The 19,399-nt window shown below is 37.0% G+C and overlaps 1 protein-coding gene across 1 annotated transcript in view; it reads right to left on the bottom strand.

Annotated features, from left to right (window-relative positions):
- LOC110217408 (transmembrane protease serine 11E-like) overlaps positions 1-17,034 on the bottom strand; it is a 61,011-nt gene extending 43,977 nt beyond the window's left edge. The window contains exon 1 of the mRNA XM_020999805.2: positions 16,953-17,034. Within this exon, the coding sequence (XP_020855464.1) occupies positions 16,953-16,960 (8 nt within the window). The 5' untranslated portion in view covers positions 16,961-17,034. The remainder of the gene's footprint in view (positions 1-16,952) is intronic.
- Between the last annotated feature and the right edge of the window lie 2,365 nt (positions 17,035-19,399).

The following is a 19,399-nucleotide window of genomic DNA, read 5'->3' as shown; positions in this document are numbered from 1 at the left end:
CTAAGTGACATCTATAAGAGATAGGGACCAGACCTATGATTTTATTGGTATGGGAAATTCCCAAACGAGAAAAAGAAAACTCTAACACAATACAGAGTGGCATCTTCTTTACAACATTTAGTCTTAGAGAGTTGTCAAAAGCGTGGTGATTTCTCCATGGTCAAACAATTAGTGTCAAAGGTGAAACACAAACCCAGGTCTTTCTGGTTCAAAGGTCAGTTTATCATCCTCTATGGGATGCTACCCCTTAAATGAGATGCATCATCACTCAAAAGTATTTGGCCTAACTATCCACAGAGGAAAAACTGAATGAATCGTAGAAATATAGATTTAGACCCAGAAGGAACTTTAGAGACCATCTAGTCTAGCTTCCTCATCATATAGATGAGGAGACTGAGGCTGAGAGGTTGAGTGACTTGCCCAGGGTCACACAAGTAGCAAACATCTGAGACAGGATTTTAATCCAGGTCTTCTTTACTTCAAGCCTACTGTCCAGACCAGAGATTGGCAAACCATAGTCCATGAGCTAAATTAAGCCCACTATCTGTTTTTGTAAGTCCCAAGACCTAAGAATGACTCCGTTTCAGACTATAGTAGGCAGTAGATTGAACAACCCGTGGAGTTTGTACATCACTGCACATAGACAGACCTTGCAAATGGACAATGAAATGGGCCTAAAACTGAATAGGAGAAAGAAGGCAAGCTAGATCGTATTTATGAAATTGTGCAGTACTATTAATGATCCCAAACTCCTCCCTAAAAAAAAAGCGTGTCAATATTCTTCTGGTGATGCCATATTACAGTGAGTAATAATATAACACAATCTCCAAAGAATTAAAATTGCAGGTCATCCAAAGGACAACAGAGAGTGTAAGTACACGAGCAGCCTGTAAAACACTGCCAATGAAGAACTGCAAAGGAGAAATGGCAAAACAGATATTGTCATTTACTGTTGTTCTCCCTTTCATAGCCAAACTCCTAAAAAAATACATCTCTACTCATTACTTCCACATCCTTACTTACCATTAACTTCTCAACTGCTTATAATCTGGCTTCTGACCTCACTACTCAACATATTCAAAAATTGATCTCATTCTCTTGCTCCCATAACCACCTTTCCTCCAAAATTCATTTTTTCTATTAAGGGCACCACCATCCTACCAGTCACCTGAGTTTAAAATGTCAGGACCATCTTCGATCTTCTCTCTCATACATCCTATAGACAATCAAGTGCCAAATTTACTGATTATACCTCAAGAACATATTTCAACGCTTGCTTTTTCTCAACCCATAAGCCACCATCTAGTTTATACTCTCATTGTTTCCCTCCTGCACTATTACAATTGTCCTAATTGGACACTGTTGTCAGAATAGTCTTCTTAAAACATTCCACTCTCCTTCTCAAGACCCTACAATGGCTACCTATTGAGTATAGCACTTTTAAAGTACAAACTTTTAACCTTAGCCTCTAAAGCCCATCACAGCCTAGCCCTAGCCTGTCCTTTCCAGACTTATTTCACATTATTATCCTTCGGGGCTTCTATATTTCATCCAAACTTGCCTACCCAGCTTTCCATACACCTTTGTGTCATGTCACAGGCTGTCCCACAAGCTGAATTTTAGTTCTTTCTCACTTCCACTCCTTTAGAATCTCTACCATCATTAAAGATTAAAATCATGTGCTAACTCTTAAAGAAATCCTTTCCTGGTTCTCCTAGTTTTAGTTCTTTCTTTGCTCTCAAATCATCATGTAGATGGCATTTACATGTTATATCTGCTGAGTTTCCAGGGAGAAGAGACTTTTTTTTGTTTTGTTTTGTCTTTGTTTCTCTAGTGCCCAGTATAATGCCTTGCACATAATATGTACTAAATATAGCTCAATGTATTGATTTGGGAACATAGAGTGAGAAAAAGACATGGGTAGGTCATGTAGCAAGTGTGAGGAATAACGAATGTGTAACCTATGTCCTTCATCGATAGACATCCATTAGACTGAATTCCTCCATTAGATTGTGAGTCGAGAGCAGTGACTTTTTGCTTTTCTTTCTATCCTTCATATTTAGCACGGTGCCTGACATATAGCAGACACTTAACAAATTCTTGCTAACTTGACATTCAATGTCAAGGGTTTTAAAAACCCAGCCTTGGCCTTGGAAAAGAGAAAAAAAGGGAACCTACAGATCTAGCAGAAAAGAGAACTAAGCAGGAGTGTCCTGAAAAAAAAAATGCTTTTTCAGGACACTCCTGCTCAGTTCACTCTCTGAGGGAGGAAAAAAAAGCAGGCCCATACACTTTTCACTTTAATCTTCATTATTAACATTTTTCCAATACTTTCTTAAATCTCAACATCAACAAAACAATAAATAAACCCTTATTTGCAGTATTTGTCAATTTCCAAGGCATAAATCCTCCCACTGATAATTTAACAATTGGTTCTGGGAGCTGACTCTAGTTCAGCCCTGGAGCTGAGTACAGAAAGAGGCCAGAGCTGAGCATAGAGAATGGAATTTAAGGCTTGACTCATTTACCCATGTATTCTTCATGCAAGGAAAAAAAAAAGCTTGGAAGGGTTACTAAACAAATAAATATTATAAAGGGGAAGGGGCAGTGGCATGCAATTTACCTAAAAGAGGGATAAATCATTTTTACCTATTTGTTAAACTCATCTGCTCTAAGAAACATTTCTAGAAATGGTTCTGAGACTTAGAACTACCTATATAGAGAGAGGTAAATTGCATTGCTGAAGTCTGTAGCCAATATTTGTCATAGACAAGACTTAAACCTGTATTTCTGACTTGAAAGCCAGCACTCTAGCCATTATAACAAGCTGCCTCTTTTGCTAGCTTTGCAGAATAGTTAAGTATATAGGAGGGAGTGTTCCTTAAAGAAACACTGGCCTTAGAGTGCAAAGACATGGGTTCGAGTCCTATCCCTAGTACTGACTAGCCTTGTGACTTGAAGCAACACTGTACTTTTTAGGCCACGATTTCTCACCTGTGAAAATGGGGATAGTAATATTTGTGACATCTATTTCACAGGACTATTATAAAGAAAGTTCTTTGTAAACTGTAAATTGGTATGCCACACATATGTATTTTATTAAATAAAAGGAATAACGTGAAATTTATTTTTAAAATAACATATTATTCAGACTGCTTGTTTAGTCACTCAGTCAACATACATTTGTAAAGGACCTACTATGTGCCAGGTACCATGCTAAGTGCTAGAGATACAAAGTAAAGCAAAAACAGTCCCTGTTCTCAAGGAGCTCACAGTCTAACGAGGGAGACAATATGCAAACAACTATGCACAAATAAGATTTATATACACATACATAATTGGAGATAATCACTGAGAGAAAGCACTCGCATTAGTAGGGATCAGAAAAGGCTTCTTGCCAAAGGTGAGTCTTTAGCTGAGACCTGAAGGAAGCCAGGAAAACCGGGAGGCATAGGTGAGGAGGGATAATGCTGCAGGATAAGAGACAGCCAACAAAAATGGTCTGAGTCCGGTGATGGAATATCTGGTGTAAGGAACAGCAAGGAGGCCTGTGCTACTGAATCACAGAGTACGTTGAGAGGAGTGAGGTGTAAGAAGACCAGAAAGGTAGGAAGGGGCCAGGGTAATAAGGGGCTATGAAAGCCAAACAGAGTATCTTATATTTTATCCTAGAGGTAATAGGGAGCCACTGGAATTTATTGCAAAGGCAGTGATATGGTCAGATTAGTGTTTTTGGAACATCAATGGTACAGCTATGTGGAAAGTGGATTGGAGTGGGGAGATACTTGAGGCAGAGAGAGCAATCAGCTGGCTACTGCAATAGACCAGGAATAAGATGATAAGGGCCTGCACCAGGGTTGCACTTTGTGAGTAGAAAGAAGGGGTCATTAACAAGAGATGTTATAACCAGAGAAATAACAAGATTTGACAACTAATTGATATGGGGGAAGAGAAAGAAATCAGAGCCAAGAAAGATACTTCAGTTTTGAGTCTGGGCAACTGGGAGGGTGGTGGTACCCTCAATAGTATTAGGGAAATTAAGAAGACAAAAGGGTTTGAGGGAACAATGAATTTAGTTTTAGACATGTCAAGTTTAAGATGTCTATGGGATGCACATTAAGCAACCAGATTCAAGACCAGAAGTCAGAAGAAAGGTTAATTCTGAGAGAGTCATTTGAGAGATGATAATTGAAAGCATGGGGGAACTGAGGAGATCAAATGAAATCGTATAGAAGGAAAAGAGAAGAGAACCCAGGACAGAACATTGGGAGTCCCATCACAGTTAGAAGTCATGACATGGATAAAGATCCAGCAAAGAAGGTACAATAGTGACCAGAGAAATATGAGGAAAACCAGAAGAGAGAAAACCTAGAAAGAAGAGATTATTAAGAGGGTGATTGACAATGTCAAAGGCTGCAGAGAAAGCAAGAAGGATGAGGATTAAGAAAAGGCCAAGACTTAATTCCAATGATTCCAGATTAGTGAGGTTTAAATATACTTGCATTTTTTCCCCTTTACTAATTCAATTCAGGATTAAATTCAGTTCAATAATCATTTATTGAGGGCCATACGCAAGGGTCTCAATTATTTCATTGTTTCCACTGATAAATTTAAAAATCATAACAGTGATTACTTGCCAGACAATTTGGCCTAGTGTCTAGTGAGCAAACTTTGAAGTCAGAAAGACTCAGTTTAAAGTCTTGCTTCTGGTACATACTAGCCACACAAACATGAGCTAGTCACTTAATTTCAGTACTCCAAACAATTCACTAAGAGTAGAAGTTAGAGCTCAAATTGCAAATCTGCATGATGAAGGGAGTTTTTGCACCTAGAGTTCTCCACATTGATGAAATCAGTATGAAGCAAAAACTTTAAGGCTTGAGCACTTTGTTAAGTGCTTGAGGTACAAAGACAAAACAAAAACGCCTCTTCCCTCAGGGAGCTTACATTTTCCTGAAGGAACTTAACAGGTATCCAAATAAATAGAGATTGAAGAGAGTAAGAGTAAACAGAAAGTGAAGAGGCAGTACTAACAATTGAGAGAGATAAGTCATGGAAGTTTAGGAGGTTAATAAACTATGAGACCAGGGTACTTGAGAGTACCTCAACATGGATTTTGAGATTCCCTTGTAATTTCAAGTATAAGAGCAGACATTGAATTAGATCAGGGACTCTTAACCATTTTTATGCCCTAGACCCCTTTGGTAGTCTGGTGGAGCCTATAGACCTCTTCTCAGAATAACATTTTTTTATGCATAAAATAAAATATATAAGAATACAGAGGAAATAGTTATTAAATTATAGGGAAATAGTTATTAAAATATTTTAAAAACAAATTCATGGACATCAGACCAAGAACCCATGAATCACAAAATTCACCTAGCTACTGAATTTCATGAGAAAGGAGAAAGAGTAGCCAACATGTCACAAGAAACAAAAGAGCAGAAGCACCTTACACTGGGAAGGGTGGGCAGGGATGCAGTGTCTTCTGGGAAGGCCCAAGTTTCCAAGAGTGAAAGAAGATGGAAAGAATGTGAAAAGAAAAGAAAAATTGGGGTGAATCGGCTGTCATCAAGGCAGAAGGCTTTTCTTCAATAATTTCCTCTGAGAAAAGAAGGCTTGAGAAGGGAGGTGTTACATTTGTTGCATTTCTTGTGGTTTCTGCCTAAGGAGATGATCTCACCAATTATTACCCAACCGACTCTACACCAACACTTCTGCTGAGACCTCTACAGAAAATTAATTGTCAGTCATGAGGTATATGGTTTGGAGCAACAAGCTAGAATGCTGGTATCTGAGACCTCAAACCCCAGCTTTCCCACTTTGCCCTGTGGAATGTAGACCAAATTACTTAATAATAGCTTGGGTAGTCTTTATAATTTTTATGACATGCTCAAAGTGCTTTACTTATATTTATCCATTAGTCTTGACTATATGTCTGTGAGTTTTATAGTAGGCAAGGTTAATTATTCCCATTTTACAAGTAGGAAAACTGAGAGACTGCGAGGTTGTGACTCACCTTGATTCAAGGGCATTGCTACTCAACCAGAACATATCCTCTGGTCCCTATGCTTTTTCCACTATATTTGACCTCTCTCTCTTTTAATAGTTATGCTGATCTACCTCATAGAATTTTGTTATGCAATAACGACTAATAAAAATGACTGTGTGCTTTTATACAAGTTTGTGATTATTATTATTACAGTAATCATAATTAGTCAGCTGTACCTTCAGCTTTTGTCAGGTGTTTGAGGGTGAAGTCCCTGCTGCCATGCTGCCTTAGGAACTTGCCGCAAGAAGCACTGGTAACCAACTGTTCTTTTCCCATAGTCTATCTGCTTTTGCCTCCTTCGAAGAACAGTTTCATCTGTTTCTACCTCCTGCCCCATCTGCCAGACTCCATGACTGGACCTTCTGTGGCTGGGCTCTGTGCTAACTCCCACACTCACCATCTTCACTGCAGAGGAAGAATTCCCAAGTCCAAACATCTTCTTTTGAGGGATATGGGTTCTGTACTCACTGGATTTTTCCCAGGTACCATTCAAAAGAAGTAAACCGATGAGGGCGGAGGAGAAGGGCGGTGCAGGCTTTTTTTTTTTTAACAACCCCCTGTTTGGTCTTTATTTTGTATTATACTTTTCATTTAGATTGAATAAAATCAAAATACAACCCCACAGTAAGCACCTGGGTATTTTTTTCAGTTTCTAACAATTCAATGTGCCTGAGAATTTCTTTGTGCAAATACAGGTATTCTTCCATTAAAAAATATGCATAGCCCACTCTGGAAAGATTCCTTTCCAAAGTTCTGTATAATTGAAATCTGCTGCTTGATAAGTACTACCTCAGTGGACAGACAAGTCAAGTCAATTCAACAAATACTTATAAAATGCTTTCTATGTGCAAAGTTCTGTATTAAGCAAAGAATAAGAAACAAAAATGAGAAAGACACAATATTCAAGGAGTTGTCAATCATATGCCTGTGTAAAGGAGAAAGAACAGAAGGGGAAAAGAAAGATACGTCTACAATAACTCCAGCTCAAGTTCCAAAAGGAGACATAGTCCTGTGGGAGATTCAGAGGCAGGAGAAAACACATCCAGCTAGGGATATCCAGAAAGTCTTTTTGAAGGAAGTGATATCTGAACTGGACTGAGAAGGATAAAAATATTTTTGACAAGTGGAGATGGAAAAAGAAGGTTATTCCAGAAAGAAGAAAAAGCATGAACAAAGGCACAGAGAAAGGAAATCATAGGGGTGTGTTCAGAAAACAACTAATGATATGGTTTGGCTGGACTACATGATAGAGGACCACAGATTTAGAACTGGAAGAGACCTTATAGATTACTGAGTCTATCTCCTTCATTTTACTAATGAGGAAATTAAGGCCCAGAGAGATTAAGTTAGTGACCCAAAGTCGTATGGGTAAGTACGCCAGGATTTGAACCCTCGTTTCCTGACTCCAAATCCACAACTCTTTACACAAAATCAAGACTCTTTCTTATAAAGGAAGCAAAGAGAAATTAAATACAGAAAGATAAGATGGAATCATGTTGTAAAGAACCTCAAATGCTATACTAAGGAATTTAGTATTTAGAATTTGGACTCTACTTGGTAGACAAATGTCAGCTACAGAAGGTCTTTGAGCCAGGGAAGGAATATGATCAGAGATGTGCTCCAAACAACTCTGGTATTTATACATAGGATAGATTGGAGAAGGGAAAGATTGGAGGCAGGGAAACACATCAGTAAGAAATTTCAATAGTCTAGATAACAATAATAATTGGTCCAGACCTGTGATTTCATCAGTGTTGAAAGTTCTCGGTGATGAAACATCCTCCACTGAGGAAAACTGTCAACTTTTCTGCAACTTAGTTTTAGTTTAGATGTAGAGGTGGGGAACCCCAGAGGAACACTTGTGGCCTCAAGGCTGCAGGTTCCCCACCCCTGGTAGAGAATTATTTCAGGGTACTGAAGAATTATGATCACACCTACCTGTGATCACAGAGCTATAGGTATCAGAGGAAGGACTTCAGCCAGGTCCTTCTGACTCCAAGGACAGCTTTCTATCCAATATAACACACTGCCAATTATTTGTAGCAGTAGTAGTAGTAGTAGTAGTAGTAGTAGTAGTAGTAGTAGTAGTAGCAACAGCAGCAGCAGCAATAGTAGTATGAATAATAATAAATTACTGTTTTGTTACTGATAAAATAATAACTAATAAGTGACAAAAATCATTTTATATACATTAGATCTTTTAACTTTTTACAATATCCCTTTGAGGTAAATTCTACAGGTTTAACTTTCTCCATTTTCCAGGTGAAGAAAGTGAGGTTCAAAAAAGTTAAATGACTTCAACAAAATCATTCAACTAGTAAGTGGTACAGTAGCATGATAGTAATCAGAGCTTTAAATGAAGGTGATGACAGTCGGAAGGTAAAGGAGAAAGAAAAAGATGAGTGATGCTGTGGAATTAGTTCTACTAGATTAGCAACTGATTGGATATAGCAAGGTAATGTCTAAGGAGAAAAAGAAACAAAAGTGATGCCAAGATTCCAAGACTGTCTTTGAAAACAGTGGTGCAATTAATAGAAATAAAAGAATCAAGATTAGCTGTGTTTGGGAAGAGGCTGGTGAGTTCGGGAATGCTTTGAGTTTGTGGTACTTATGGAATGTTCAGGTAGAGTTGTCCAACAAGTTGTTGGAAACGTAGGCTAGAATCTGAGAAGGGAATTAGGGCTATATTGGAAAAATAAGGGTACAGATACAATAGTGGAAATTGTGGGGCTGGATAAAATTACCCTGTATAGAGAGAAAAGAGAAGGTTATAGACCTTGGGAAATGAGTATATTCAGGACTGAAGAAGGGCCTATGAACACAAAAAAGAAACACTAACTCATATTGCTATAGCATATTACAAAATGCCTCCCTCACAACAGCCATGTGAGGTAGGTAGTGCTAGTACTATTATCCATTTTTTACATGAAGAGAGTTGATCAGGGATGTTTAATAGTCAGCTTGAGAAGCTTAGAAGCCTAGAAGAAATTGTTTAGTACTTTGATTCTGGCTTCTTACTGAGATGTAGATGTGCCCATTGAAAAACTCGTTGAAAGAATTTACCAGGGCATACCCAGTAATACCTAATTAAACATGAGGATATATATTCTTCTGTTTTATCTACTGGAATGAGTTGATTGGTTTGAGACTGAAAGGTTAAGTGATTCACAGCCCATTGTCACATAGCTAGTAAGTGTCAGAGACAGGATCTGAACACAGGTCTTCATGGCACCAAGTCCTTCTCTTTACCTGATTGGATCATATGACCAAGCATCAATCTGGACATGGATGTGTCCAGGCTTAGCAGTGACCTTGTGAATTCAAGAGGCCCAAAGGTTTTACTATCTCCCCTGCTATTGCATCCCAAGGTTCTCTGAGACTTACCTTCTTGCCTGCTTCTCTACTCTACAGATCCCTGATGCTGTCACATAACTTACTGAGGAAGTACACCTAGACCATGCCATCTTCCCTTCTGCTACATTCTTAGATTTTCTAGGATTCTCTTGTTACCCCACAATTGAATTTTATTTTATGTGTCGTCTCTACCAAATAGGAGAAACTTGAGAAAAAGATTGTCTTGATTTTTCTATGTAATAGAAAATTTAGTTTTTAGTATTTAGCATTTAATAATTTAGTTATTTAGTATTTAGTTCAGTGCATGGCAGACAGTAAACACTTATTAAAAAAAATTTTTTCATTCAAGTTCAACAGTTTTTCCATTCTGCTACACTCTCTGTAGGAATAGAATCAGAATGGTTTGGTATCACAGAAATTAAGAAAAGAGAGCATGGTCAAGTGTCAAACACTACAGAGATACTCAAAAGGCCAAACACTGAGAAAAAACCATTGACTTTGGCAAATAGGAAGTCACTGGAGCCATATAAGGAAACAGCTTTTAGTGGTGTGATGAGTAGAGAGAATAAAAGTGCAAGGGACAAGAGATTAGGGAGAAAGCAGATGGAGAGGAAATGGGACATAGTGTAATTTTCAAGAAATTTAGCATTAAAAAGAAGGAAACTTTTTAGAAGATATGAAGAAGAGTTGAAGGGGAGGACGAAGGAAAGGAGCTAAAGCCCTTTATGATCTGCCTTCAAATGACTTTCCCAGATTTCTTTCACATTGTTCTCCTTCACTTATTGCACATCCCAATCAAACTGGATAATCTAGACCTTCCCCAAATTCGGGCTTCAGTCTCCCATACAGTCTATATCCCAAGTCTAGACCTATACTCCCCCTTTATCTCTATCTGCTAAAATTTTTCTCTGTTTTCCAGGCTCTGTTCTTAGGTTTTTCCTGATATCAAAGTTTTCCTCCTCAAATTTTCCTAGAGTAAGTATTCTTAGTTTTTTTTTTCTGTATCATGGACCCCTTTAGCAGTCTGGTGAAACCTATGAAACCTTTCTCAGAATAATGTGTTTTTAATGCATAGAATAAAATACATAGAATTACAAAGGAAACTAATTATGTTGAAATATAGTTATAAAACAATTTAAACAGCAATATCACAATGATAATCAACAAAGACTTGATGCAATGATGAAAAACAATTTTCTCACTTTATTTTTCTTGCTTTTTTGTAACATGGCTAATAAGGAAATATGTTTTGCATGACTTCAAATATATAATTGATATCATATTGCTTGCCTTCTCAGAGAGTGAGGGAAGGGTTGTAAGGAGGAAGATTATTCGTAACTCAAAAAAATTTTTTTAAGCTAAAAATAAATAATCATTTAAAAGAAATAATTTAAGTATATGAACTCTAAGTTAAAAATCCCATCCTGTAGAATTTTGTTCAGATTTTCTCTTTTGCCTGCTTCTATGTAGTTACTGTGCCCACATTGTATCACCCCAATAGATTATGAGCCTTTCATGGGTAGAGTGAGTCAGTTTTCACTTTTGTTTCCTCAAAGTTAGCATTGTACCTTGGCCATAGTAGGCACTTCATGAAGGTTTGTTGCACTGGATTCCTCAAAGACAGAAGCAAAGTAAGGAGATCTGGACTCAAAGTTAAGATCTAAGTGTGAGTGGTACCTCTACCACTCAGTAGCTGCATGGCCGTGGACAAGTCACTTAACCTTTCAGGGCTTCTGGTCTCTCATTTGTAAAATGAGGAGCATAAAATTAGAAGGACTCTCCAGTCTCTTCCAAATCTAATATTCTGTAATACTGCAAGAAGTTCTATATATTTATTTCTCCCACTGATATCTACCACATGACTTATTCACTCAATCACATGACTGAATGCAAATGACCTAATCTTTAGGTACATCAGTCTCTTAATCTATAAAATGGAGACAATAATCCCTGCTATTTGCCTTCTTCAGATAGCTATTGTTAAAATTATCTACTAACCATAATAACACCCTTTGGGTTTATAAATGCCATAGAATTACTTACTGACAAAATCAAGATAAAGTAGTAATCAGTGAGATGAGACATCTTAGTCAGTCAAACAGAAAAGACTTATGGTCAGACAACTCAACTGGGAGTCAGGAAACATAGATACCAACCTTAGTTCTGCTACTAAATGTTTATCTTTAGATAACATACTTAACATAACCATATCTTGGTTTCTACATTTCCAAAGAAGAAATAAAAATATCTGCCTGTTTGAGATAGAATGTACATAATGAAGTCTTATACTCCTTTGAACTCTTTGAAGAATGATACTGTATAAGCTAATTATTATTTATCAGTATAAAAACCTCAGAGATTGTACAACACAGAGAATGTATGCTGTACAGAAATGTAACTAGGTTCCTGAAGCCTGGACAAATTGAAGTGTTGGAGCATTCTGGAGGTGGGTATATAAGGGGTATTCTGGAGCCAGCTCATACCAATGCACCAGAGCTGATTATTCATTTTTCAGTTGAATATTTACTCCTCACAAACTGTCAAATGCTGTAAATCAGAGCTTGATTTATTTTGTTGATTGTCCAAGCTTAAGAAAGTAGGGGAGAAAATACAAAAGTGTTTTGTGCAATTTTTTTTCATAGAGCCTATTGTTAAATATTTACCAACATACTCCTAGTCCAGTTACCCTATGAATGCAGTAGTTAGGCATCTATCACAAGCCAATGCCACATGGCAGATGGCTCTTGAGTCCCTAGTATCTGGGAGAAGAAGAGGAAGGCAATGGGTGAAAGGGGTATGTAATGTGGTGACCTGGAAACTGGTCAAAGGAGTGGAGGTAGCATTACACAGGACTAGTAAAGGACTTTCAATGCTCATGGGCAACAGACTTCCAGTTCATAAAGAGGAAGCATGTTTCTGGATTCAGATATCCTCAGTGGTCTAGGGCAAAATCCTGATTACACACACACACACACACACACACACACACACACACACACACACACACACACCCCTAGTTTCTTTGCTGCTGTATCCTCAGAGAATTTTTAACAGTCTGACATGCTGCAGTGTTACAGTAGCTTTATTCCTCATTCTCAACAACTACAGTATCATAACTTTCTAACCGACATAAGTCAAAGATGAACAAGTCACACCTGAACTTCTCAGAGCACTTTTACACTTCTAAACAATTCTCTTGGTGAGAATGAGGGAGGCATAGTGGAAAGAGAGACAGATCTGAAGATCAGAAGACCTAAATTCAAATCCTGACTCTGATACTTGCTACCTTTGTGACCTCAAACAAACCATTTCACCTCAAAGCCTCAGTTTCCATATCTACATGATGGATTAAATGGCCTCTGGGGTCCCTGTTAGCTCTAATTTGTATGATTTTGTGAGTATGTATAGTCTAAGTATGGAATAGTCTAAGAAACTATATGGAAAGTATAACATGAGAAACTTCCCAAACTTTTATCTCTAAGTCAAAGCTAACACAACTAGAACTTTAGTTCAACCAAATCTCTTACTTCCGTTGGGCTGGGCAACAGATCCTCCAGGGGGAAGGAGAGAAGAGAAAGAAACAAGCATTTAATAAGTGCCTATTCTGTGCCAGATACTGTGCTAAGCATTTTACAAATATTATCTTATATGATCCAGGGGGTTAGAGCCATCTTTAATTAGTGTCATTGTTGAAGCATAAAACATGATTATGGGGAATGAGGAGTCCTTGTTTGAAAACAAGTGCCTCCACCTGTCATAGGCATTTGCAAGAGCTAAGCAACAGTGATTGTATTATGTTAGAGTGCCAATCTCTCCTCCCCAAATGTAGATGTTTTCATTGAGAGGTGGATTTAGTCTTTTTCCTATTCTTCAATATTTAGAACAAAAACATTTCTTTCAGCATGTAAATTTCACACCTGGCCCATTGAAATGGGACAGTAATCAATGATACATTACTAAGATACTCTAATATGAGATAGGTATGTCTGCTTACACTAAATTATATCCATATTTCTTCCAATTCCCTAGGGATTCTCTCTGTCAGGAGGCAATGGAGTGACATTACTTCTATAAGCTCATCAACATCTTCAAAATCTTAAGAAATTAAAAAATCCTTTCAAAAGACAATACTAAAATACAGATTTGGAATCTAAAAGTCATATTCTAAAAGCAGAAACTTTTATATAAAATAGGAGATGAGAAATAAAGATTTTGTTAGTTGGACTTGATAGGTACACAAAAATATTCTTTAAAGAATTTGTTGGGACTCCTTTTTAAGTATATAAAGAAATAAAATATAAAATAATATAAAGACAAATAAAAGAAATTTTTTCTAGATTAAAAAGTGGTCAAGAAAGTTTAGTCAATAGAACTTAAATAACGATGTGTTTTATATTCTTTTTGGTTTGGCTGTTTTGCTTTCCTTCTCTAGACCCTCCCCACCATTGAATTTTTCCAGGTGTTGGAATACCACTTTTCTGTTCTATTGAAATCAAAATAAAATTATAGGAGCCCACCCCATCCCAGCTCTGATAACTCCTCATCCTCTCTCCAATTATACATCATTTCACTCATTAATTTGTATTTATCTATAAATTTCTTTGTGGATACATTTTTACCTGTTCTATGTATGTGTGTGTTTTCCTTCTCTCCTCAATCACAGCCTAAATTTCCCAAGTGTGACGTTCGGACAACTCTAAAATGTATTGGTTCCCAAACTGTGTCTAATTGCACAGGACTAGGACTCTGGTTGTCAGTGTCCTTTGGATAAAGAGTCACTTTTGGAGATGTCATCTTTGGCTTTGTTTCTTTCATGCAGGTTACTGTATCCAAGTTTTCCTGGCAAACAAATGACCTTTTAGCAGGTACATTAGATTACTCCTCCTGGTTTCACTCAAACTCCCTAAATTGTTCTTATAGCCTCTCTTTAGCTTCTTGTCCCTTTTAAAATCATCCTTTACTTTATAATTAGCATGACTATAAATGCTGTAGCCTCTAGGAGTACAGGGCACTCACTCAGAAGAGAAGGTTATCTAGAAGAGAAGGATGAGAGCTGGGGCAGTGTCTCCTATTAAGATTTGATTGTGTTGGCTTAAATAAGACAAAGGGTGGCCTCTTTAAAAACTGACCTATTTTAATCTAATAGGTTGTAAAATCACCACCCTATATCCACCCTGATTTCCTTTTCCCTAAGCCCTATTCATTTTGAAATGCCTTAATCCCTTCCATGTAAATCTATTTACATGTAACTTTGTATTCAAATCTGTTGAGGACTTTTCTTTCATTCATCTCTAGTTGGTTAATTATGAGTTAACATGGTCTTCTCACAGTAGCCTTCTACCCTTCTCAAACACATCCTGGCTATATAGTTGATAAGATCATAAATTTAGAACTAAAAGAGACCCTAGAAGATATTCCCTCACTTTATAGACGAGGAACCCAGAAAGGTGAAAGGATATACCCAAGATTATCCAGGTAGCAAATAGCAGAGTCAGGATTTGAACCCAGGTCCTCTGACTAAATCCAGCACTTTCTACCCCTTTATGCTGTCTTCCTTTATCTCCTGCTCTCCTGCCTATGTGCAAATTTTCTCAACTTTTATGGTTTAATAATGCATTTATTTATTTACCTCCCTATGCTCAGGATGGGAAATGGACTAAAATAAAAGTTTAAGGAAAATGACATAATTTGTAATATTCACTTTGTCTCAATACCTACTTCAACTCTACTCTTACCCCTCAGCATTTTACATACCTGTTGTCTTCTATCTTGCCACAGAAACCTTGAAGATTTTTTCTTGCATAATTTCCTGTTGGCAGTATTACTTCATGAATCTTGAAAACTGCATTTAATTCCTTCTCACTTATGCCCTCCTTAATATCTATCACACCGACTTGTGAATTCATGCATACCTCTATGCTTCAAGGCATTCCAAATCTGTATTTATTGTTTCATTTCTTTAAAGGCATATTTATTTTATTCTGCCTGTGGATGCTCCTCTGAGAACAGGAAAATTAGGGTCTCTATTCGTTCCAGTCTTCATCTTCCTCCACCCACCCCACCTCTACCTTTCCAGCCTTTGATTCGGAGTCAAACAGTTCATTCTTCAGATCTGGTGTGGGCAAGATATGGTGTTAGTTTTGAAACAGAGAGACTTCCTCAAGCACTCAAGTACAACAATATGATCTTTGAAGATAAGGAGGACAGAGGGAGGAGTACAAGAGTCATAGGTTAAAAGGAACAACCCAGATTTCTAAGACAACAATGGGTAGGGAGCCTTGAAAAATCTGATTACAATTGAAATCAACTTGGAGACACCAAGCAAAGTATGCCTTCTGAAATCCCTTCCAGTTCAAAATCTTTTATTGTATATATGCTATGTATTGAGAGAAGAAAACACCAAATGCTATGAGAATTTTACTAACAGGTAACTAGATTTCTAAATTATATATACATACGTTTTTATTATTAATATTAAGAAATGGAAAATGAAGGAGTGCTGGGGGGAATTAAGATATACGCTTATTTTTCTTAATTTAATTTTCCACTTTTTTTCCCCCTTCAGTAAATGAGCTTAGTACAATGGAAAAAGCATTGATTCAGGAGTCTGAGTACCTGAGTTCAAATCCTATTTCTGACACTACCTGCATGACATTTAGGAATCTATTGTACGATTCCTATGGAGTAGTGGAAAAAGTAATTGATCAAACTCTCAACAAATGTAACTCAGGGGAAACAAATGTTTAACCTGAAGATGCTAGTCACTTTCAGAATGTAAAATACCACACTCAAACCTTATTATGATTTTTAACTTGGGGAGATGGGGTACAAGGAAACAAATCACTGTCTTGTAATAGTTCATTAGATTGAGTCTATGAATCATTTCTAGTGAATTTATTTGGATTCATCAGTGGATCTCCAATAATTCCAGTCTTCAAGATAAATTAACTTCATCTCCAATCAATCAACATGCATTTATTAAGCACCTACTATGTTGCCAGGCTCTGTGTTAGGCACTAGGAATACAAATACAGAAGTGAGACTGTATCTGGGCGTCAAGGAGTTTACATTCTGATATATTTTCTTTTAAAATTTCTAAAATGCACATTATTTATGCTACAATAGTTTAAATGTTATTAATAAAAATAATCTCACTAATACACTTATTTTATCTAATTTCTCACATATACACTTGAAAATAAAAGGCACTTCAGTTTTTATAAAGCAACAAGATAAAATCATTTTCTACTGTAAAATAAACAATAGCCCTCCTTCCCACTACACAACTACCATTTGCAACCATTCAAATGCCTTTCCAAAGCTTATATGTTAATGATCTCTGGAAAAAAAAATAATCTGACCATCTGAAAAGAAAGACATCAATCACAGAAATCTCTTTTTTGACATGGTTTCAAGGGAAATTTTGGAAAATATTTTCTCTAATACTCACACAGGCTAATGTGGTAAGCATCTCTATAGCATCATTTGTCCTGTTTTAAACTAGAAATAACCTAAAGTCCAAGAAGCTAAGAGTCAGTTTACTTACCGGTACATCTTTGGTAAGCAATGCAGAGGCCCAGAGGAGTGCCGGAGAACTACAGACAAGTCTTTGCATCCCAGGCTATACCAACAGCTTTGTGAACTAAATGAAGTCGAGGACAGAAGTCGCTAGCAATTTAAATGGAACTAGTCTGACTGGTCTTGGCTAAGGTGGTAGTGATTGGCTGTGCGACTGATTAGTGAGACAGATTAAGGAATGAGAAAGTATATGTCATTTTGTAAGAACTCTTTAGAAATGAACAGTTAAAGTCAAAAAATCCCTGAATGAAAAACAGGAAAACTCAAAGTTTTGGGGAAAATTATGGAATTTCACATGACCCAATCATTTTGACAGTATAGAAACTGAGGCCCACAGAGGTGACTTGCTCAAGGTCACACAAGCTAATGCTGTTTCTTCAACTGGTGTTGTGGATTTAATAATGACCCCTTTGCATGGATATTTCCTATTCCATGTTATCTTTTGAAAATATATTGGGAGTAAGAAAAACATGAATATTTTACCAATTTCCTCCTAAAAGCCCAAAATGTTTCAAAGATTCTAAGCTCCAACAAGGGAGGATATCCATCCCCTTTCATATAACTTTGTGACCTATTTCTGGGGCAAAAAAAAGTATAAATATGGTATGATGTATTCATGCATCTGTGTATGTATGTGTGTAACACACTTCTGAAAATCACCTTTAAAAAATTATGTTCAATATTTCTACTTAATTAACAAACTAAAGTCAAGGCTGAGGGGAATAAATTAAATGGGTATAGAGACATAGGACTATTGACCTGTTTGACTGGGTTGGGGGTCACCTATAACTAGAACCAGCCTCTAGAAACAACCCGTAAGACCTGAAGGTTTGCAATGGAGTTGTAGATGCCTCAGAAGAATAGCACTACCAGAGTCAGAAGGACCTGAGTTCAAATGTGGCCTCAGACACTTGACACTTACTAGCTGTGTGACCCTGGGCAAGTCACTTAACCCTGATTACCTCACTGAAAAGCAATAAATAAATAAAAAAGAATGACATATTAAAAAAAAAAGAATAGCACTACATACCTAGCAGTACTTAATCTTCGAATGTAACATCTTCTATTTGTACATGCAGCACCTTTCATATATACAAACATAGATATAGGTCTCGGGTTTAGGGATTTTTACTCCTCTTATATTTATGCTTCTTAAAAGCCCAGCAGCCCTGATACACTCAATGAAAGAGATAAATGATGTTGAATCATCAACACTGCTTCCTTCTTGGTTTTCCTATAGGTCACCCAAGCCCCAAATATGTATTGACTGTGATTTTCTTACTTGTCAATAGCTGGTTTACCAAGAAGGATTTTGCTAGGAAAAAAGAAAAAAAGAAAAAAACTTTTTCTTTCATTGTGTGGTTTATGATTCTGCCATTCTGATGACAAATAGTCTCTTTGTTGAGACTTGTTAGATGGATTTAAACTTTATTGCCTGTAACTTCTTTCTTCACCAACATTTAACCTACAAATTTCAACATATTCTTAGTGCTATGTGACAAAGTATTTATGTTCCTATAGACACAGAGAACTCTAAAGATGTAGATGCAGTGGAAGAAAGCCTAGAAAGATGAGGTGGAATGTAGGGGAAGCTATAAAGCAAGGACAGGTGAATAAGAGCTAAGGGAATTGTGTGAGCTTGATGAAAACACAGTAGTTAACTGGATAGTGATATGGCCAATAGAAACAATGAGATTGTGTTCCTTTTTTTTTTTAACAGACTCCAAGCCTTTTTACTCCATATTTTACACTTCCTTATGATGTCTCTGCTGGGGAAGGAGAGATTCAGGTGATGGGAGAAGAAAAAATGGAGAGATAAGAGAAAGAAACAAAAGAACTAATGGCTTATCAGGGTTTTTATTTTATCTGTCATTTGTACGTCTGAGTTTGTGTGTGCATGTGCACAGGCACATCCAATTGTTCTGTTGGGTTGTGCTACGAAAAAGCTTTGAAACTTTTTTGAAGGACTTTGAAACCTGTTGCTACCTGGAAGAAACACCTTAGAGTGAAAATGTTTGTTTCTTTCTACTGTTGCCCCAACTTGTTGTTTAGGAAATGGCAAATCTGATCCTCTAATCTCCAGGTCATAAACTCAGTTGGATGAAGGTGGCTGGATGAACATACACTGTAGACTTAGAGCTTTGAGGGATGCTAGGTGGTTGTGTCAATCATCCAAATAACTAGAAAAAAATTCAACCAGACCACAAATATTTTTATTAGCCTGAGCATGTTCCCAAAGTCCTTCCCACACAAGGTCATAGCAATGATACACCCACTTGCTATGACCATAAGTGAACTTAAGAAGTACACTCATTGTCAGCGTACCTAGTCATGAAGTGAGAGGTTGTTTGCTTATTTGTTTGTATTATTCAAAATCTTTCCTTAACCTAGAATGAGATCTTGGAGAGAAAGAGA

The sequence above is a fragment of the Phascolarctos cinereus genome, unplaced genomic scaffold, assembly GCF_003287225.1.
Source record: "Phascolarctos cinereus isolate Bilbo 61053 unplaced genomic scaffold, phaCin_HiC Scaffold_9;HRSCAF=440, whole genome shotgun sequence".
NCBI classification, from domain to species: domain Eukaryota; kingdom Metazoa; phylum Chordata; class Mammalia; order Diprotodontia; family Phascolarctidae; genus Phascolarctos; species Phascolarctos cinereus.
This window is presented reverse-complemented; position numbering and strand designations above follow the sequence as displayed.